This window comes from Tetrao urogallus (assembly GCF_951394365.1).
Source record: "Tetrao urogallus genome assembly, chromosome: 11".
Lineage (NCBI taxonomy): Eukaryota > Metazoa > Chordata > Aves > Galliformes > Phasianidae > Tetrao > Tetrao urogallus.
In genome coordinates this window covers 16,847,047-16,869,800 of record NC_136824.1, presented here as the reverse complement: position 1 = coordinate 16,869,800, position 22,754 = coordinate 16,847,047, and the positions used below count along the sequence as shown (strand labels likewise).

At 43.8% G+C, this 22,754-nt stretch overlaps 1 protein-coding gene across 1 annotated transcript; it reads right to left on the bottom strand.

Moving 5' to 3' along the window:
• Positions 1-9,401: 9,401 nt before the first annotated feature.
• Positions 9,402-21,790, bottom strand: CRABP1 (cellular retinoic acid binding protein 1; the record flags this gene model as incomplete). The annotated part of the gene is made up of 4 exons (XM_079540899.1): positions 9,402-9,452; positions 18,374-18,487; positions 21,219-21,397; positions 21,721-21,790. 4 exons carry the CDS (start codon positions 21,788-21,790, stop codon positions 9,402-9,404), a joined length of 414 nt encoding a protein of 137 aa, XP_079397025.1.
• Between the last annotated feature and the right edge of the window lie 964 nt (positions 21,791-22,754).

Below are 22,754 nucleotides of genomic sequence, written 5' to 3'. Positions count from 1 at the left end.
GCAAGACAGTGAACAATTTATTTTCTGATCTAATTCTCCTCCTGTGCTTCCATCTTGCCATTGAAACATGAGAGGTGATATCCTGCACATCATCTGAACCCTGTGGGTCTCTTCTCATGACACCCTGTGCCTAGGAGTGCCTCCCTGGGGCAACACCATACACTGAAGCTGGAGAGAACCTCAAACTGCCTTTGTCAGCACCTGCACACTGTGCATTCCAGGGTAATAGGAGGGCTCGGTCCTCCTGTGAGTAACAGTGGCAAAGGTGCAATCTCAGCCCACAGCCAGCTGTGGAGCCTTAAGCTCCCACTAACCTCCCAGCAAGGAAATGGATGTGTCTTTTCATCACTCACTTTGTTGCACAAACAAAAGGCCATTCATTTCATTTGCATGGCTACAGTTCTATAAAACAGTATTCAAGAAGGCACAGGTTATCGTGCACACAGATGATCAGGCAGCTAAATGATGAACTCAGACTACAGAGATATCCAGAAACAATAGTGGTCCTCACCACATTTTATGAGAACACAACATCTCCATGCAGGCTGAACACCTTCTGACAATTCTTGCAACATAAACAATTCAAAGACAGTCCTTACCATATCGACAAAAGACAAATGCTGCCCTTAAAGTCACATAGACCACTATTTCTGTTTCTGTAGTGAGAAATGCAGTTGGCACTTTACAGATGAATCTTAAAAGAAATTCCTCATATCCACACCAGTGGTTTCCTGTGACAGCCTTGCACTGTGATTTCCCAGTGCAGAAATGTGTGCATGGCCAACACATGCTGAGCAGCCTCTGAGCATGTTGCTATATTGCTTTCAGGTGAGCAGTCCTGGACATCTTGATTGCAGGACTGAGGCATTAACTAGGGGAAATTATGGGCTATGTAAGACATCCCTAAATATAAGGAGATTCCTGCATCTATTTTCAAAGGATAAAAGCATGTCCCATGCAAGCGTTTTAGTAACTCATGGCCACAGTCTGTGACCACCCACTTTCATGTCATTTCATGCACCATGCTGCCTCATTCCTACATTCACCTGTGAAGACATGTTGTGATGCTTGCCAAGCAGGGACAGAGCAGAAACAAGAACTGCTTCCTTGCCCAAGGAAGTGGTTTTGGTCTGCTGATATGCATGGGCTGCATGCGTAGCATTCCTAACCTGTGCTGCACGTTTGTGTGATACTTATGTCATCTCACATGTCATTACTGTGGATACCTCTCCAAAGCCACCTGCTTCCTTCCATCTTCTGCAGAGACTCGGTGGACTCCACTGGGAACATAAGGCACAACACCAGAGTAAGGTGTGTATTTTAAAAAGCACCTTTGTGTATATATGGGTAACAGTAGAATAACCTCCTTGCAAGACACGGTGCAGATTTGCAGGAATCTGCTGCCCAGATTTCAGTATCTCTGAAGGAGTGTACCCTTCCCACTGCTGGGTGAACATCAGGGAGATTCACACCATTCCCAGACAGCAATCATCAGGATGTTTGTACTTTCTATCGTTTCTTGGAGGCTGATCTCATCTATCTATGTCCAGTTTATGTGAGCAGTTCTCTTTACAAGCTGTACTTCAGTGGGCTGCCATCAGATTCTTCTGCTCCTTCCAAAGCAGAGCGCCTGCTCTCAGTTGTCCCCAGGGGCCACTGCCTGCTTCTGCCTCTCACCCCCAGCTGCAGTGCTGCTGTCTGAGCTCTGTAACTGTGTCACAGCTCAATCAGCTCTAAAACCTTACGTAATTCCAGTCTGCTTATGGAGACACAGCTTGGAAATTATTAACCTGGTATCTTCTTCTTCGAGATATAGCCTCATTCTTCTCACCCAGCAATTTTTCACCTATTTGCTTTGTGTTAGTAGATGATAGAATCTGGTGAATGGCCACCCTAATTATTGCAGTATCCAAATAATAGGCTTCAGGAAAAGTGATGATTACTTATTCAAAAATTTCATAAAATTAACAAATTCTGAATATGCTCAAGATTAATTTAACAGTCACTACACATACTACATGCATTTAGCATATGCATTCATTTAAACTTGGTAGAGAGGAACATCACTCTTTCACAAGACATCAGGGTCAGCAGCAGAGGAAACCACTGTTCGTCCAAACAAGAACACACATCAAGCAGTTCAGGGACCTGCAGCAGTTTGTTCAAATGTGTGCAACACCAAAACATACCAAGAAGCTCTTCCCAGGCTTTTCACTGTAACAGAGAATTCAAATTCCTCCTTAAATTCTGCTTCTCAGCCAAAATCAAGAAGAAAAAAAAATGGAAAAAAGTAATAAACTCCTTCTCTCCTACTCCCTACCTTGGAACAGATTTAGGCCTTTATTTTGAGGTCCTTCTGTGCTTCCACCTATTACACCTTTGATTTTTTTCTGCTTGTCTACTAATGAAGGTAGCAGAAAGGATAACGTGACTGGGGAAAGAGCTGTTTGAGTTTTGTACAGAAAACCTTGTGTGCTGCAGTGTCATCTGCACGGTCAACCCAAAAAGCTTTGGGAAGGTAGCGGAGCAATCCATTGCACAGCAGTGTTCACGCTGTGTCAGTGTGCACCTTTCCCCGTTCTGTCTCAGCCCCATTCCCCAGGGTTGCAGTGAGGTCTGTGCAGTCATGCCATGTCTGTCTCTCAGTCAGACAGCAATGAATGACTTCAATGAGTGTGGCCACTTTCTAACGAGCTGAAAGAAAGGCAAGAGGGCACCGTGTTCATCTTGAGAACAAGGTCCTCTGGTGTGATGGCCGCTTCACACACACATACAGGTACACACTACATCCCTCTCGCCTCCTTTTTCCTTTCTTGAAAATGGATTATTGCATTCATTCCCAAATCCCAAAGTATCTTCCTAGATATTTTTCCAGCAGGACGAAATGCCAGCAGTAAATCAGTGGATTTATTCACTTTGCTGTAATTTCAGCAGTGGCAAAGAAGAGACCTCAGTCCCTGCAAATGACCTTTTTACAGCACTGACCATTCCCACAGCTTCTCTGTGGCTTCACGACCTGCTCCAACAAAGCACTGACCATCACATTTCTGTTTAGACTGTACTAACACAGCCCATTTCAGATTTTTTAATATTCTTCACATCCATCACAAAATATTCCTATCGGTTCATTAAGGGAATGAGGAAATAAATCACACTTGAGAGAATATGATGCCAGTCAGATCCAGATGATTCCAATTTACTTCACTAAAATATTTTTGATTAAAACACATTACTGGTGACGTGTCTGAAAAGGAACTTGGACTTCAGCCTCTGTAATAACTGCAATATGTTCTCAGTCTCGAGCCCTGCCACAGACTGCATAAGCTCACTGTTAAAAACTGCTGTGAGAGTTATTAGGTGCTTGTTTCAGACACACAGACTTCTCACTGCAGTCATTACTGATGTCCTGGCACACCCTATGTGGGATCATCTGCGAATTAATATCGTTATTCAGTTGTTCCAGACTCACTATGCACCGTAGTTGCACAGTGTCAATTTTACATAAATTTCCAACATATGGAACATTTTAAAAATCTCCCAGCTGCAGCAAGAGAAATGGAAAGAAATAACTTCAGCCACTAGCAACCTCCTAATAGCACCAGAATCTCAGCATTGACATGGACAATAAATCAGTGCTCAGGTCTCTCTAACACTGATAACATTGCTTTCCATCACGATTGCTTTAAATCTTTCTTCAGAGATGCTAAGCTGAGCTCTCATGCTGTAGGTGTGTGTTGCAGGCTGTCACCAGGCAGGGTAGAAGCTAAACACAAAAGGAGATTAAAATGTTTTATTTTACTCACATTAAATAGAATCTGCAAGTCCTTGCCCACTAAAACTACCACAGATTTTAGGGGTGCTGTTTGTCTCAGCCCATCTTCGGATGCCAAAAATTCTCAGTGCATTTAGAGGGGTGATTTCAGTGGAAGGTCCCTTTGTCTTTTTGATGGGTGCTGCCATTCCCTGTGTAAGTGAGACACTCAAAGGTGAGGGCTGGGATTCAAGCACGTGGAGGTGTTTCCAAGACATGAGGCAGAGCAGCTGTATGTCTGCCAGCCTGCTGAAGGGCTGTGCAGCTCACTGGGGTCTCAGAGAAGGGCCTTAGGCACTGGATACGAGGGGAGAGAGACTCTTTTCTCTGATCCACTACAGCTATTCCTACCTGCAGTTTCCAGGCAATCACTTGATTTCCAGTTGTCCCCTTATCTCCCAGCAGAGGCAGCTACTTAGACATGAAAGCTTTAGCCCTTTGAAAACGGAGTGAACTCATCAGACCTATGGTGAAATCTTGTGAAGAACAACATGGAGATACATATCTACAGAGCTTTTAAGAATCTGTTGCTCAGTCAGACACCTGGAATCTCACCTCCTTCCTGCCTGAGCAACTGAGCTGCCTCTCCCAGTGAGGAGCAGCTGGTTTGGGCAGGAGACAGCAGTGTCTGGTAGAAGACTGTCGTATTCTCTGCCACAGAAACCATCTCAAGCCTCCCCACCTTCCTTTCCTTTGTCACAGTGTGTGACCATACAACACATTCTGACAGGAAATTATATGCGAGCCTGTAAACCCAAGTAGCTGCCAGATTCCTTTTTGTTTTGAGTAGATGGCAAGACAACAGAGTGCCTGCCATAGATCATGTTGGTGGACTGTCACTACAGGCCCTCAAATGGAAACAGCATGGGAGTTACAGGACGAGTTCCCAGCTTCAGAACTCTCAAAACTTTGATTTATCAGAGCGCAGCAAAAGTCAAGTGAGAGTGAACTGAAATTTCAAGAATCCAGGTGGTATTTTCTGCCTCAAATCCAAACTGGCTTCGTGTTGTGGGAGGTAATGTGGGGACTGCTGAAATGAAGGAATGACCAATAAGTGGTATGGCGTCTGTTTCCACCTATTCCTTCATTATTACCAACAGCATTTTTTCTCCAAACTCCTCAGCCAGTCATCTGTAATATCAAAGAGAAAACTATACGTTGTTCCACTTCTGACAGGGTGATATTCAGACAGCCCATATTTTAACAGGGCTCTGGATTCTGTAGCCCCATGGCATTTGGACTTCCTGTCAGCAGAAATAGATCTCTTTGCACTAAGAATGAACTACAGCAGCACTAGCTCTCCAGGGCATGCAGCATGCAGGGGGACAGCTCTGTTTCTGTACAATAGTAGTCGGTGGTACAGATATGTGTGAACTGAATAATTCAAAGTAATGCCACATTTCTGGCTCAGGACTTTTTATTATTATTGAGTTTCCCACAGTAGATTTTTTTTTTGAATTGAGCTTGACTGCCTGATCTGTTTACTGGTTAGGATATTTATTTTTCCTGTAGAAAAGAAAAACAATACAAATTTTATGAGAGTGGCATAAGAACAAAGTATGGAAAATCAAAGGAGAATCCTAAAATGAACTCTTCTTGCCTAGGGCAGAAAATATGGCTGCTGTATTCCTAGTGTCCCACACGTGTAGAGAAGTTTTGTTGTTGTCAAATGTTACGCATACTGCAAGTAGGTGCAGGTATCTGTATAACCCCTGCTTTGTCTTACTGGAGCAGGCAGTTATCATCAGTCCTGCAGCGCATAGCATGGCCCCAAGCCTGCAGACATGTTGGCTGGAAGTCAGCTGCCTAATCACAGCCACCTATGTTGTAATGCCCTCAGGTTTCGTCCCTGATCTGCCGCTGCCTCTCCAAAAAGGCACAGATCTCGTGCACAGCCTGTTTTATATGCTAGTATTGTGCAGAGGTCGTGAATACTCAGGATATCTAAAATCACTGTAGACACCTACATTTAAGAAACCGAATATTCACTTGTGCTGTAACCTTAAACTAACGGAACTGCTGAGGCAGCTGCAAGACACGGCCTTTATGTCTTCTAGGGAGGAAGCCTTCCCACCTTCTCAGTTATCTGCACCCTGCTGGCTTTGTGTGGGGAAATATAACTCTATTTAACCATAAAGGAAGAGTTTCCCAATGCATTCATTTGTACGGTCATAAAGTTCACAGCAACAAAGACCGACAGCCATTTGGCTGGTGCCATTGGTCACTAGCAGACCTCAGAAGCCCAGATACTTGGGCAGAGAGAGTTGCAAGACAGCAGCCATGCAGTGAGCGGTCACCAGAAAATGCTTGTAACAACCGAGCGCTTCCAGGCTGAGTGACAAAGTGCTATCTAGAACATGAAGCACAAGGGAAAGGAAATTCCTGCATCTCTGGAGAAGCACAGTTTGCTGACATGCATAGCTGTGAGCCTAGCTCTGTCCCTGGCCCCACTGTTTGCTCCGTCTCAAAGGCCTCTCAAAGAGTCTCTTTAAATTGGATCTAGAAAACAAGATCCATAAATGCACTGGAGCACTTCTCAGGCATCCAAATGCTATTAAGCAGTCAACAAACCCTCTGTGTAACCCTTAGGTGCTCCACTGTCCTGGTGTCTGCCTATAAAAACCCCTCACTCCCAAGCGCACAGAATGGCTACCGGCAGCTTTGAGGATCCTACTCTGCCAAATAACTGTTTAAGGTTCATACAGTGTGACATTAGGTTTCTGTAGATGCTGGCTACAGCAGCCCTACTCTGCTCCCACCACCTCATCTGGGGAGAGGTGCATTCATGGCTTTTTTAATGCAAAAAGTGAATAAAACTGTCTCTGTTGGTCTCCCTGGCATCGCTCTACTTCCATGGTCCCTGAGGGGCCCAATCTCAGGAAAGAAAAGAAGGGCAGGAGATGACTGCAAGGCCTCTGGCCAGTAAAATCATTCTAAGTCTTCTGTGCCTAGATTTGAAGAGCTTTTAAATCCAGGAAGACTCACAAAATGCAATTTGGCCTTTGCAGTATTTCAAGAATGAGCCATAAAACTAACACCCTGGACCAGTTCTAGTCCCCATCACATGAATTTTCTCATGTGCCAGTAACTCTAATGTAAGGTAATCAAGTGAAGAGGGTTCCATACTGAAATTACTGAAGAAAGGAACTTCTTTCATGCCAGACTGTAAACAAAGCTTGGGGGAACAGTTTAAATCCTGGAAGGAGAAAATTCTCAGTTATGCTGAGTAGCTCATATCTCAAGAGTCTGTTTTCAATCATAACCTCTACAACCCAGATTCACAGCTCATGCTTTACTACTTGAACAGCAGTTGCCAACTGGATGGAAACCTAACTTGGTATTTTCCAGTTGATGGGAAAGTTTTCTGAAGGATATTTGCTGGAGCAGCATGACAGCTTTGCACAATTCTTCCTAGAAATGAAACATAAACATCACTGCTTCCATTAAGTGCACTCACTTGCTCTAGACAACCAGTGAGGTTGATACCAATACCTTCCTAAATCCTCACAGACCATGTGGCAGGGCAGAATAGCTAACTGACAAGAGCAGCAATTTTCTGGAATGTCTAGTATGAAATGGGGAGGTTGGTGGCCCTGCATGTGGCAGGGGGGGTTGGAGATTCATGATCCTTGAGGTCCCTTCCAACCCTGGCCATTCTGTGTTTCTGTGATTCTGTGAATGGCAAAACAGTTGTGTTACCCACCAGCTTTGAGTCTGCTACTTGCCCCCTGTGCTTGAATTGGTCCCCACACCCACCAACCACCTTCTGACTCTCCCCAGAGTCAGGAGTTGGAAGTAAAACATCCAGCAGTGTTGGTGGGCTCCTGCTGCTGCTGCAAGGGTACGGCATGAGCCAGCATGTTTTACAAGACAAAGCTCCTTTCTTCTGAGCCTTGATGTGGCAATAAACAGTTTTGTTCACATCACTGAGAAGGTTTGAGCTAGTTCTGCCTGGCGCTTTTTATGGAGTCCCTTTGGCACAGCTGATTGCACACACAGGTCCAGATACTCCTGACATTGATATTTTGGGAGGGGAGGGAGGGGATAATAATGTGACTCTTCAAAGATAGAAATTAAAGATATATCACTGCCATCACCCTTAGGATTTCATTCTCATCAGTGGGTAGCAGCGCCTAATTCCAAAACAAAGTGAATCTAATTTCATTTCGTGCTTCAGTGCAAGCTGTCACGCAGTGCTTTTAATTGGCACCAAATGAGACAAGATCTTGGAAATAGGGTTTGACTGAATATTGAAGTGTGGAAGGAAGAGATCCTCCTTTTCAGCTGCAATATCATATACTGCATGCTCATCCTAGATAAAGGTGTGACCTGTCGGAGAGCAGAGGAGGCAGAAAACATCCTCTGTTTGTCTCCTGTTGTGCTGCTATAGCTCACAATGTGATACACAGAACAGGTAGCTGTTTTCTCCACAGCAACTGATGAATCCTATTGAGGGGATTCCTCTGCAAAGTGAGTCATGAAGAGGCAAAGTCATTTGTTTGCCATAAATGTCCCAAGACAATCGAGATTTGGATCTAGCAGTTCAGCGGATGGGACATACACTGTGCTACCTCTGAGCTATTTCACAGTTTGCTATGGTTGAATGATGTGAAGCAGAGAAATGATTTTTGCAAAGTTGAAAATTGGTCAGATAAGCTTGGAGAGTGCACTGCAATCAGTAGTGCTCCTACTGTCTAGTTGTAGATATTCAAACACTGAAGAACAGGAGAGTTCCTGGTCCATCAGAGTAATGTCTTCCTTGTCACAGGTGAGAAGACAGGAGAAAAGCAGCTTTCCCCAGCTTCATATTTTTTTATGACCAACAAGAGTTAAGTCTACCAGATTCTCCTGGCTCTCTGATCAGGTCTGATGCGTTTGGGTGTGATGACAGTAAGCAATAGTTTTGATCACAGCATTATTTGTCCTGTAAATACAGCTGTGCTTTGTACTTGGTTAGTGAGAATTTCTACAAGGAAAGCAAACCTCTGCCAGTTCAAAGTAAAAACAGTTTCTCTCCTTGATCATCCTCCAGAGATGCAACTAGAAAGAGCAAAGAGCTCTCCTGGTCTTGTCTCATTCTGCCAAATCACAGCCCCAGGGCTCACAGGACTTGTTCCTGGATGCCCCTTGCACAGTGACAGGTCAGAAGAAGGAAAGAAGCAGGCGTCTGGGTTTGAGAAAGCAACCTGCAGCTTGCAAAAGTCTGGCCAACAGCACTGAAATTCCACACTGACTTCCACAGAGGTGAAGAAGTGCTTCAATCCTAATCAAAGCACTGCTGAGTTTGCTATTAAAAACACCCCAAAACAGCTGTGAGTTATGCCCAATAAGTTTAATAATTGGTAAAACCATTGCAAATGACAACTACAGAATACAAAGCAGACGCAAAAAAATGACCGCATAAAAGTGAGAAAGGAGTAACATCTGTGATGAAAAATAAAGTAAAATACACTTAACAGGATACAGATTCAGATATAACACACACGGTCACATACAACACCGCATCAGTAACAGCACACACAAATACTCATTCTACTGGGGCTTTCCACAGCTCTCCACTTCATCCCAGGTGACAAGTAAATGGATGTTTTTACTCTCTTACATAAATTCTTGTGCACACAACATCATCAGCACCAAAGGTCTGGAAAAGAAAAAGAAATCAATCAGAACAAATGGAACCAGTAAACACTTAACATCATTTTTAAAGTTACTTTTACTACAGTAGATCTACAGCAGAAATGCAATTTCCTATGTCTTTTGACAGATGAAACTGAAGAAAGGAATCATTTTGGACAAGAAGTGCACTGCAGGTGACCTCATTTCCCAGGCACCATGAATTTTGTCAGAATGATAAATGACTCAGAAATTCCGTCCTTCTATAGTTTCTTGGCATGCATTTATAAATAAACATGAGAAAAGAAAAAGAATTTGGAATGTACTGCTGTTATAGTTAGAAACAATTGCAACACTTTGAACTGGAAATGCTGGGGGTGCAGTCAGACTGGATGGCATGTTAGAAAGGTATTCTTTGATATCTGCAGGTGTAAATCAGAGTAGTTCAAATGAAGCCACTGAAGCAACATTGGTGAGTGTATAAGAACAACCTGTGAGCATAATGCTGCTGCAAGATGTTGGCACACCATGCTTGGCTACTGGAACCTTCTCTCCCAAGACGTAACATGGGCTGCGTCAATCACAGCCTCCTTCCAGGATACACTGATCTAACCAGTGAATTAGTTAGCTAGGTAGGGGTCTGAAATGAGGGCATGTAATAGACAAAAATGTAGTGGAGATGGAACTCATTTCACGTGACAAAAACTGTGAAATGTCACAAATGCTTGATCACTGCACATCTGAGAATTGTTGACTTAATACAGACTGTGTATCATTACCATTGGAGCAGGGGCTAATTTACTCTCTTCAGTGACCAGCAACAGAACCCAAGGGAACGGCATAAAGCTGCAACAGGAGAGGGTCAGGTTGGGGATCAGGAACAGGACAGTCAGGCACTGAGCAGGCTGCCCAGGGCAGCAGTCATGGCACCCAGCTTGCCGGAACTCAGGAAGTGTCTGTTTAATGCTGTCAGACACATGGACTGATTTTTGAGTGGTCCTGTGTGGAGCCAGGAGTTGGACTCAGTGATCCTTATGGGTCCCTTCCAGCTTGGGATATTCGCTGATTCTATGATCATCCTGTTTCTCGCGGCAGATTCAGTGCCTCAGCATACTTGGATTTTCCACTTACTAGAGTTGGTACTGTGCCGTGCAATATGAACAGGAACAGAGTTTTTAGATATGCATCTGAAAGCCTGTGTTGTCTTTTTTTTCATTCTGCAGTACTGCACTTAGAGGACAATTCTACAGCAGTCATATTGCAGTACGGATTATTAGGACATTTAGGCACGACAGAGATTGTGGCAGCTGCCTCAGAAAGCCACCTAAACACAAGATCATTTTGTGTAACTTTATGTCTTTAGGCTAAAATCAAAGCAAGCAATTAAACATAAAGGAAATAAGCGTCCAAGAATGAGGAAATACTGCCTGCAAAAGAGCTACAAGCACACTGCATGCTCAGCTACACTGACATCGCCAGCTCCAAGCTCACTGCTAACAAGCTGCGAGATGGGATGCTTGGCTGTAAGAACTGCCAATGTCTCACTGAAAAATATAATTAAGACCTACCCCAGAGTGTTATGAAAATTCAGCTGGACATTATTTGTTTTTATGCTCCCTATGCTTGCTTTGGCCAATATTTCTTCACAAGGATTTGGCTTGGAAACTGCCTCTGGCACATATTTTATTCACTTTACTGAGGAAAAAAGCCTTGTAGTATTTTGGATGGAGAGAAATAACAAAGATGCAGGCTTTGTTTCCATGCGTAAAAAGAGCTGATCATATTAATCTTCATATACATTTTTAACTTCTACATGAAAATGTCTGAAAACGAACACTAAAGGATGCAGCAGTGCCCTCGTGCCCACAGCAGCAGCTGCAAACACCCTCCCTTTGGCTTCCTCTGGCATCTCCAAAATTACACACAAATGTGCAATTACTTTAGCAGGAGCTTTCCTGGAGACAGGCGGTCAGAATCAAGACCATGCAGAGCTTGAGATTTTGTGTAGACTAGAAAGTCACTGGCAGTCATTGCCTTCCTGTGCTACAATCAGGCACTGCTAAGCATAGTGAAGTTTGGGTCCTCACTGCTCTTATTTCCATGCTGGAGTGCATAAAGAAATGGTTGTGATTGTCATTGTTATGTATGTGGTTTAAATGTAAAAGGAGTTTCCCTCTCTTAATGTAACTTGCAAGCATTGTTGATAAAACTCCATGTTGCTAAGCCACGCAAAGAGGAACACATTCAAACTTGCTGCATTCCTTTTCTTGTGGTTAATCACAGAAAAGTCTAATGAACAGCTGGGCCCAAGTGCAGGGGAAGATCCGAAACAAAAGGCTGTTATTCTTACATCCTTCACACTTACATCCTTCTATCAGGGGTAAGCTTAGTACTTACGTGTCCAACTCTAGAGTGGAATGAAGCACTAGCTCCTGTCAGAACAAGCAGACTTTACGGACTTCCATGACTGAAAAGATCAGAACTTCATATGATAAGCAGAGAGGGTAATCCTGGCTAATTGGTGGTGAAATTTCATCAGATCAGCTCAAGGGAGTGCAGCACTACCAAGCTAAATTCCAAACTAATGAGAAGATGCAGGATTTTCAAACACCGCACTCCCATCAGATTGCAAAGAACCCACTAATCTTACAAAATGCTACAAGGCTTCTATCTAAATCTAAAACAGGATTTTAAATGTGCAATTTACAGAGGATTGTAAATTACAGAAGAGTTTTCTTCACTTAGCTTGTCATAATTTGTGGCTAAAAGAGTCCAAAAAGGCACCGCAAAGAAAGTGCTGTACATGGGGATAATCCAACAGATTCATCTGTTCCAGTTCATTCGAGATTTCATGAGTGCTGACATCATTAGAGACTAACTGAAAATGACAGGGCAGTATATATTATTGTACGAGTCCATCTGCTTTGTAAAGGCCTTCTTTTCAAACATTTCTTGCGGAACCTTTGTGATACGTGGAGCAGACAGTACCACCAGGAAAACTGTCACTGAAGCAATCGCCTGGGAAAGATTACTTCTGCCTGGGTGTGTGCAAAAATCCCATTCTCTGCTCATGACTGACCGATCTGCAGAGCCACCTCTTACAAACAGAGTAATAATCAGCAAATAAATGGAGAAGATGCTACATGAATGAACAGCACTTTCCATTCCCAGAAAAGGCCTTGCACGTGCAGACTTCCGTGTGTACACTCACAGAGGCAACACTCCCTAACAAGATGAAGGTATCTATAAATGATGACACTTCATCCACGATGACAAACTAACGTTATGCAGCATAAAAATATAAATCTTCACAAGAAAGCCATATTGTATATTTCCTTTCTCCTCTTGAGTGCCATTGTCTTTCAAGGAGATTGATTGTTTTGGGAACAGTCACAGAAGATGCAGCCCTCATTTTCAAACTCGGATGCTACTAACAAGCTTATCCAACATACAACTTCACTTTCTGCAGGACAAGACTATGCAAAATCAGGTCATTCATCAAGGTATCTGTATTTGAGAACTGCTGTATTATACAGCTGCCTCGGAGTAGTGCAGCAAATGAACGGCAGAGATAAGAATATAGTCTTTTAAGCCAGTTCCCAGCAACCACTGAAGCTGCAGCTGATATTATACGAGCCATCCACAGGGTCAGATGCATCCACCATATAGAAGGCTTTGGCTTCTTTCTCTGCTTTGTGTTTGGGACATGCCTCAGATCAAGCTGTACTGGTGAGCAAGGGCTGCAGGTCTACAAGTTCCCCTTTTAAATCTCCTCGGGGTAAATACTAAAGTGAAGCACTAGGTAAATGCAACACACATGTGTGCACGATCACAGGTCTCAGAACTTTTATCAAGGCTGCTTTTAGCGAGGTCAGCAGCAAAAACCCCCAGTGACCTCCATGAGGTGTCCCTCCTTTTGATAACTGATTGTGTTTAAGATAATTCTTCCAGAACTTTAAAAAACAGCTTAAACTACTTAGGGAGTTGAACATTGTTTGATACAAGGCTTAGGCACATCACAAATCTCACCCTTCAGCTGAAAAATATATTTCCCAATCTGCACTTCTCACCTGCTATGTTTAACTTTAGAATCCAGCAACATCATTTAGTAATGTTCACTCACTCATCTAAACTCTATAGTTCACCAGTTTTAATCAACCATGTCGTGACTTTTCTGGGAAGGAAAAGGAGAACACAAACCATGCTTGAACTCCCCCTAATGTGCTGATCTTTGACCCTTGCTATAATTGATTCTGAGAACCCCTGTGTGATACATGAACTGTGTCAAATGTGGTCTAAGGCTGTTTTTAAAGATCCTCTTCAGTAACCATCCACTTAAAATGTTTGTTATAGGTTAAATTAAAATCTAAGAGGCATGAGCAGCTATGAAAGCACTGAGGCAGATAGAGTAAAAATATAGAAATGTTTCTCATTTGAGCAGCTAGCATTCAGAAGCAGCATCCTTTAAGCTTGTAAGAGCAAACCTTTTGTTCTGACTTACACAAGTGATTGATAGCTCATTAGTGTCCTTGATTAAAACACACAGCAAGAGCAAAAATATTAATGACTACAAAGGAAAAGGGAGGGAAAAAGATGTTAGAATAGCCTAAATCCCAGATCTTACTTTTCAGACAGGCAAATGAAATACATACTTTTGTGTCAGATTCCAGTCTTGATTGCCCAAGTGCTAATTCAAGTTGCTTCTGAGCTGAGTGGTAAACAAGGATACCTATGCTTTATAGACCTGACGTCCAATAATATGACACAGTCACAACAAGCAAATCTCGACTTTGATCCTTATCATCCTCCTTTGCCTGAACATTCCTTTTTTAACCTGGATTATTTGCTACTTCTAAAAATGCAGCACTGCCATCCTGGCATGTGCATCAGATGAGATTATCATTAACATCACTGATGAAAGCAGTTGGAATGTTCTTGTACATTTGCAGCACCTTTTTTATAAAGCAGGGCTTGGTCATAAATCCCTCACTCTGCTAAAAGGACTCTTCCAGTGGGACTTTAGCTCTAAGCCTCCCATAATACAAGCCAAGTATTATTTATGCTACTAATAAGAGTCATCTCATTCCCCATTCTGCAAGCAGTTCAGGAGAAGTGAAGATGAACATAACTGGCACCTGAAATTAAAGGAAACTTTTGCTAACTGAATAGTTTGTTCCCAGCATCATGTATCAGAGGGCATCACGTGCCATGAAAGACCACCGTACTTCTTCAGGGGAATATCTTTGAAGAACACAAGAAAAATCTTCTGACAAAATCCAGAAAAGACTGGTAATTACATAGTAATAAGGTTTCTGTTTTAGATCTATGATAGTCATAACAATTCAACAATGATTTGTTTGTTTTTTTTTAATATGTGATAATAAATGCATTTTACTGAACATGCTGCATTGGAAAGAAAAGCACATCCACTTGGAAAATGTCATAATCTAATGATCCCCCTCAGCCATGTAGCACATTAGATTAAAAATTATGCAGCAAAGCACCAAGATTTATGCAGCTACTATTAGCAGAGTGAAACCCATTCCTCACTCCTTACCTATTGCCTCAAGCCTATTTTCCATTAATGCCTGAGAAGCCTAACACTGTTTAGATTCCTTACTGCAACTTTTTGCACACAGAAGATGAGTTTTATTGATTTCTTCTGCAAATGCATTAATAGCTAGGAAGGAGAATGATGACTTGTTGAAAGAATTCTTTGGCTGGAGAAGCAGGAGCAGAGGGTGTGAAAAGTATCAGCTTTACGGAGTTCTTAAACTGCTACATCACAGGGTCTCCCCATAAAGGATGAGAAAATATTTCTTAGGTAATTAAGAAGGTTTGAGAAGTGTGAAGATGGGAACTGTTAAATATTTGAATTGATGCAGGGAGCAAAACTACATGAGAGTGAATTTTGGGCCCTAAGGATCCCTAAAACAGCTGGGATGATCAAGGGAGAAAGGGGGGGGGAAGACAATGACATCCCACTGTGATATCAGTTTGGAAGAAGCAAGACACACGAGTCTGTAGACTCATACACAAGGAGGATTTTTAAGCATGAGATAAAATAATCTAAGTTAAAGCCTGGAGAGATGATGAATGCAAACACAGTTGAGAAGCAAAAGCTCGAAAGGGATCCCCAAATTTCCCACTAAGAGCTCCTATTCCTACTTTGCTCCCCGTCAGAGTCAAGAGGTGCACCTCGTGCAAACCCTTTGAGTAGTTTAGCCTTTAAAGAGAATGATCTAGATGGAACATTCCAGGCTTCTAAAATTAGGGGCTACAGGAAAGAGAACTCGAGCTTCCTTTACTCCCTTCTGCCCTCCTTCAAACACAAAGCCTCCCACATGGATTCACCTTGGCGAACTTAACTTCTCCAAACAAAGCAGAGACCTCACACTCACTACAATTACTCTTTGGAACACCTCAGTACTGAGCTTCAGGGTGTCAGAACATTTTGAACATCCTGACTCATATGTTTAAAAGATTTGGATGCTAAGGGACTTGAAATTTTATGTCTTGAGGACCAAGTATTGGCCCAATATTTAACAAAGCAAAATAGGCCATTATGCTTTAGAAAGGAGGCAGAAGACTGGAACTGCATACCATACGAAATAGTGAAAAACAGGGGGGATGATCTCGACCACTTGGAAGCAAATACTATGTTTTCACAATGGCCACAGTAAAATCCTACCAAAACATAATCCCAGTTTGCAGGCAAGGAGAAAGGGATCAGTCCAGGGAATCAAAAGCCAGGAAAATTACCTGGGATCATGATCAGCAGAACATGAGTTTCCAAAAGCTAATTAAGAAAGTCTTCAGGTAAGAGCGGGGAGATGAAGTTGCTACTGCATCAGGTGCTGGTATGACTGATAGCAGAACAGCATGTGTGATTCTGGTATCCATAGGTTAGAAAGGAAATAAATTAGAAGGGCTTATAGAAGCACTGAAAGAATGATTCAAAAATAACTTGTCTGATGTTGAAGGGCTCGAGGGATTTTGCCTAGCAAAAGGAAGGTTCTTCTAGGAGGTGGCTTCATCGGTATTTGCAAAAATAAATGTTAGGAATGTTGTTTAGATTCTTCAATGTACATAATACACAATGGCAGAAAGTTGAGTATAGACATATACAGATTAGAAAGAATGCGTACATTTCAGTGGCAATGAAGAGAACCAGTAAAAATCACTTCTCAGAAGTTGTTAGCGGTCCTATAACTGAAAATACTAATAAGGAGGAGCTTTTTCCTAATGCACATCCTAATCTGAAAAAGAATTAATTCAGAAAAGCTCAACAGACTGATTATGCAGGAGGAAAAAAAAAAACCTAGATGGCTTTGGAATCTTTGTACTGCTCTGCTTTCTCAACCAGCCTCACCCTTCTACCCCAGCTGGGTACGTTCATGTTGCTGACTCCTGGAGGGAAATATGTTCTGATTGCCTTTCCTGCTTTGCTTTGAACTGCTTTTTTTGCTTGAACTTTCCTTAACAGCTGCCCCACAGTTTATTGTTAAGTAATAAACTACAAAAATGTATTAGAAAGCTGGAAAAATTAAAGTTGAGAATTCATTTTATTCGGTACGTTCTATATAACGATGAAGCAGAAATCAAAGTACTTTGCCTCCTTAACTTTGGGATGATATAAAGGATGTCAGTGATTAATTCAAAATAAATGATCCAGAATTACAGTATTATTTCAGCAAAAACCAGTTCCACTTCGTTACCAGCAGCACACTCTTTCTCATAAGGGGTGGATAAACAGTTCCAAGAAGTCGGGGCTAACAGTAATACTTTAAAAGCTTTCTATTTATACTTGGCTAGGTTTGGGTCCTGTTTTTGTTTCATATGCACTATTAAAAACAGAGCTCCAACTGCTTTAGAGAAGCGTTTGGGAGGCTGTTTGTTTTTTAAATTGCAGGAGTTTAATTAGTCTGACAGTCTGAAATAAAAACTCCCTGTTTGATGTTTTTTTACTTGTTGCTCCAGCAGCATCTCTTCCATGCCCAAACCAATGAGGCACAACAGCTCAGCCAACTGATTTATCCAGAATTCACTTGAAAGAACATGCAAAATAAAAGATTCTGAACTTGAGCTGAACTGTGTTACATGTAACTCTGAAAAATGGTGTCTATATTCAGTTCTGGATGTCATTTAATTAATGAATGTGAATGGATTCCTAGGGAAATATACATTAGAGCGAACTCAACTCTAACAGAAGTACAATATAAATAAAGAAACTGCTCATGATTCATGGCACGAATGGAGAGGCAGTTGCAGAGGTGCTACTGCAAATGCTTGAAGTAACCCTGCTGCCATATGGAAGGTCACAAAGGAGCGGGGGGATGTTGGCTGACAGCAAATGTGCAAACGTGCGTATCTGCAGCAAACTCATGGGGCAGCTCTGAACTGGATTGAGAGATGGTCAAGGAGTAGGGGGTTGTGGCAGAGAGTGGGAAGGAATTGTGGTTCTTCATAAGCGGAATGAGATTAGAGCATACCAACAACATGCCACATGTCTCTTGTACACCATGTGCCTGTGTATGAGAAGCAACACATTAAACACATGCTTATAAAAAGAAGGTTCTCCAGAAATGAGGTCAAATGCTTTGATCTCTCTCTCACCAGAGAAAATCTGCAATAAATCAAACAAATTCTTTGGTGTTACTGTGGATGCAGAGAGCAGGAGTGGCCCACTTATGATTATTCTACCAGTGAAAACATGGTGAAAGATACAGCAATAAAATGCAAGTGAGAACCTGCATAAATTTGCATTTTTTCTTAAAGAAAAAAAAATACGAAAAAGAAAGGAAAAGATTTGATGTGTGAATTGTACTGTAGAGAATTATGAAAATGGCAGTTTTTCCAGATAGATTTAAGAAAAGGAGTAAGCCATGCTACGTAGCAACAAAAAGCTGTTAACACGGTGCACGCAATGGTTGGGTTAGAGGTTCTTACCAAAATCAGCTCATCATTAGCTAATTCTCGAGTCCAGTATGTTTTAGGACCATCTCCGTCAATAAGAGTTTGTTTGCAATAGATCTTGTTTTCATTCTCCCAAGTGGCCAAACTCTGCAGGCAAGAAAACCATTAGGAATAGCATTAATTATATTCTCCAGCAGCATGAAGCAGAGAGGCAACAATGAGCAGCAGTGAGAATAACTGCTGTAAAGGAGTAGAACACAGATAAAGGCAAAGGGAAACGGACCAGTGGAAAGTGATGAAATCAAAATTAAGTTGTAAGGTATTATTGTAATAAGTGTGTAATAGCAAAGTAATTGTAGATGTGTCTTTTCAGTGTAAATCAGCACTTGTTTCCAAACTCAAAAGCCGTTCTCCTGAATCGCTTGATGTTGAAAACCATTGTTTAGAAACATGATAATACAGAGCCCACATTGCCAAATACCTTGGCACACTGGTTTGATGTGACATATTACTTGTCCCTATGAAGTCCCCTTAGAGTAAAAGCATCAAGAGTACTGTGTATCATTTTGTGGTGATAAATAATGCAGCCTTTGCCATTATAACCTTCCGTGCTGTGTGGCACCAAGCCAAGTTAACTGTATGTTAAGCAGATATTGCACTAACGACCCAGGATAAATCACAGCTACAGCTCCATTACAGGAACTTGGTTAGAATTCCAGTGTTTGTGGTATTTCTTTTTTAAGGCTCTAGGTCTGCTGATTGAAAATACCCTCGGGCGTTTTTCAAAGCATCTGAATAATGATTATGAAACCACAGAAAAACAAGTTAAGAAAATATGGGGTTTTGTTTAGCTTTCACAAATAGGCAAGCCCTGACTTTCTGTTGCTTTCCATTCTAGCACTGAACTATTATTCTGTGGGGCAATGGAACAGCTGTGCAGAAGGATGCCCTTAATGAATGTGTGAGTAATTGCTTTACAACTAGCACATGGGAGACGTTCATTAGTCCATGATTATATACAAACATGTGTGCACATATGTGTGCATAAAATGGAGTTAACACTTCCCAGACGCTCTGAGGGGGAAAACATTAAAAAAACCCTTTCCTTTGATCTAAATTTAGCTGTTCACCTTATATATTTATTCCAAACCAGTAGGTTTTTAAGCCAACAAGCCTCCTCAAGTGGCAGTTATAGAAGCTATGCCTTTCATTGAACTGCACTGGACTCCTCTTTGTTTTATGAACAATGGATCAAGTTAGTTGGCAGAACAAAACCCTCCAGCCCATGAAGTGTATCACAGCCTATCACCAGTTAGCAATTTTTCCAGGTATCACAAATTATATTCCAAAGTATCATTTTAGTATTTGTCAATTTCTGCTCCATGGCCACATCTTGGCCACATAAATCCAACAGTACAACTAATTCCTGAGTCTGGACTATAAATAATTTCACAACACATGGAAAAAATTTACTACTTCACAAAGCACATTTCTTTCAGACTTTTCTAACCTGCAAAGCTTACAGCCATAATTATTGTTTTTCCATCTGCAGCAATAAATCCTCCTCTAGAAAGCAGGTCACATTTATTGTGTATGAATTATACATGAAAAAACTACTTTTGCTGAGCAAGACAAATTAACAGCCAGCAACATTTCCTGAACAAACTGTTAAATATATGATAACTCACCCTGGAGATGAAGGGGGTTGATTTAAGAATTCACCATCTTCCAATATCTGCCTCTCTTCGTCAAAACTTTAAATTCACAACAATTGCACTGAAGATATGAAGTTTACTCTGATTTTTTAATTGTTCAAACAGTCTCAGAAGCTGGCCCAAGAATCAGCAGAGATGATAGCTTAGCTAATAGGCTGTTGCACCAGCACAGGCTATCATAAAAACCATATTCTTTATTTGGGACATTTCTGATCTTTACTCACACACCTTTCTGAGGCAATCTTATAAATGTCAGTGAGTCAAGTACTTGGGTAAAGGATTACATACTCATCATTGTTAACTTTTTTTGAAAGACAGCACTCATCAGAGCCCAGTTCTCCAGTACCCTCGATCCCACGTACCTACATCAGCAAGAAGCCAGGATCAGATCCTGCTGACTTAACAATATTATATCCCCTCCACAGCCATTGAAGAGGCTTACAAAGGGGAGAGGAGCAGGGGCTTACACAGAGAATCAAACCCCAAACACTCCCTCTGATGCACTTCTGTACAGGGAGACGCTGTAACTGTGGCTGGTGTGACTGTCTGGAAGTCTGTCCTACATTGCTAAAGATTTACCCAACCAGCAATCTGAAAACATGAATTTGCAAAGGAATGACAGATAATTTCAGCCCCAAATAACCAATGTGAACCGTTTGTGAAGTTGTCCAACTGATTTTTGGAAAATGGTTATGCCACGTTTGTGCACTAAATCCTGACTCTTGAGGTGTCTCTCACTCCAGTGCTCCCCATGTCCACACCGAGGAGGGGGACCAGGAAGAGCCTTCACTGTGGGTGAGGTCTTTAAGAGAGATGGAGGTAAAGAGAGCTGGACAAAGCCCTGGCAGGCAGGGAGCTGGCAAGCAGATACTCAGCTATGCCCTCAACACCTGTCATGCTCCGTTACCTTCAGATTTCAGCTTTGCTCTGTCCTGCATGTCAGAGGATGTTAGGTGAGGTGAGCTGCAATCACCAAGATGCCCCCTCAGCGTTTCTAGGAGGAAGAAGGTGGAGGACAGCAGATGCATTAATCCTATCTAAGAGGAGTTTGGTACGGAAGCTGGGCAGACACAGCGGCTCTCGCAGCCGGGGCAGCAGGTCTGCACCTCTCAGCGTTCACACACACACACACAGAGATACCGTACACACAGCTCTCTTCTTACCCTGCATTTTCGGCCATCCACCGTCTCCTCCTCGAAGCTCTCCCCGATTTTGAAGTTGATCTCCGTGGTGCGGACAGTGGTGGAAGTTTTGATGTAGAACTGGTCCCCGTCCTGGCGGATCTCCACGTGGGGTTTGGAGGCGGCCGCCACCGCCACCTTCCTGAGCATGGCGTTGACACCTAGGCGAAGCGGGGAGGAAGCACAGCTTGAGTTCGCCAGATCGCCCAGCACCGGTCCGGCTCGGGGCGGGGGGCCGAAAGGCAGCGCCGCAGCCCCGCACGGAGAAGCCGCGGCTCCGGGCAGAGCGGTGCGGCAGATCCCCGGGCAGGGCCGCCGGCTCTCGCAGGTGAGACCGCCCCGCGATCCCCGGGCAGGGCTCTCAGCCTTCCCCGCGCCGCAGCCCCGAGCCTTCCCGGGCGGCATCGGGCACCGCACTGCTCCGGCCACCCGGTTCCCTTCCATCGCTTCGTCGCCCCAGCCCGCCCGCCAGCCCCGAGCTCACCCAGCGCTTTAAGGAGCTCGTCGAAATTCTCGCTGCTCCTCATCTTCCAGGTGCCGGCGAAGTTGGGCATGGCGGGGCGGGCGGCGAGGACGCGGCGCTGCTGCTCGCTCTGCGGCTCGGGCACCGTGTGAGCGGGGCGGACCGCGGCTGCGGAGGGGAGCGCGGGTCACACCCACCGGCCCCCAGCCGGCCCCCAGCCCTTCCCCCGGGAGCGGCGCACGCCGCCAGGCTGCCGTCCCCCCTCCCAGCCTTCCGTCTGTCCGTCCTCGCAGCCCCCCATCCATCCATCCATCCATCCATCCATCCATCCATCCATCCATCCATCCATCCATCCCTGCACGGCAGACCTCCTGGGGCCGCCCGATTGCCACTCGACCAGCCGCTGGGCGCCAAGGACTCGGTGACAGAGCACAGAGGCAGCCAGGGGAAAACGGAGAGCGACGCAAACGGGAGAGGAGCCTGGGGCCTCAGGGTGCACCGCTCACAGCCTCGTCGGGCCGAGGCGCGGAGGCACACCATCACACCCTGTGCCGAGCTGTCCGGGCACACCCGTGTCAGCTCTGGAACCCGGGGTGAGCGCGTCCCCAGAACCGCTAACGCGGACGGTTCCACCAAAGGGGTGCTGGGGGGGCACGGCCCTGCGCGGGGCAGGCGGCTAGAGCCGTGCCCGCACCGATCCGAGCCGGAGCAGTGCAAAGCCCGTATGCTTCTGTAGTCACAGCCACGCTCCTGCATCGCTCGGCTGCAGGTAGAGGATAGAGCCGAGGGGCTGCCAGGCGTTCCACCTGCATCCCGAGGAGCAGGGCCCGTCCTGGTCATAGCGGTTCATGGAGAAGCACACCAAGCCTCGTCCCGCTGTTGTAAATAAACATCAGCATCTGCAGCTGTGAGCACCCATCTGCACCTCGCTGCATTTTCACGATCGGTTCCACTGCTTGGAACCCCCCAGTTTCAGGCCAGAGGTGCTGGACTGATGTTCCTCACTGTAGCTGATTTAATCCATATGATTAAGAGGAACAGGATTTGATGGGTTG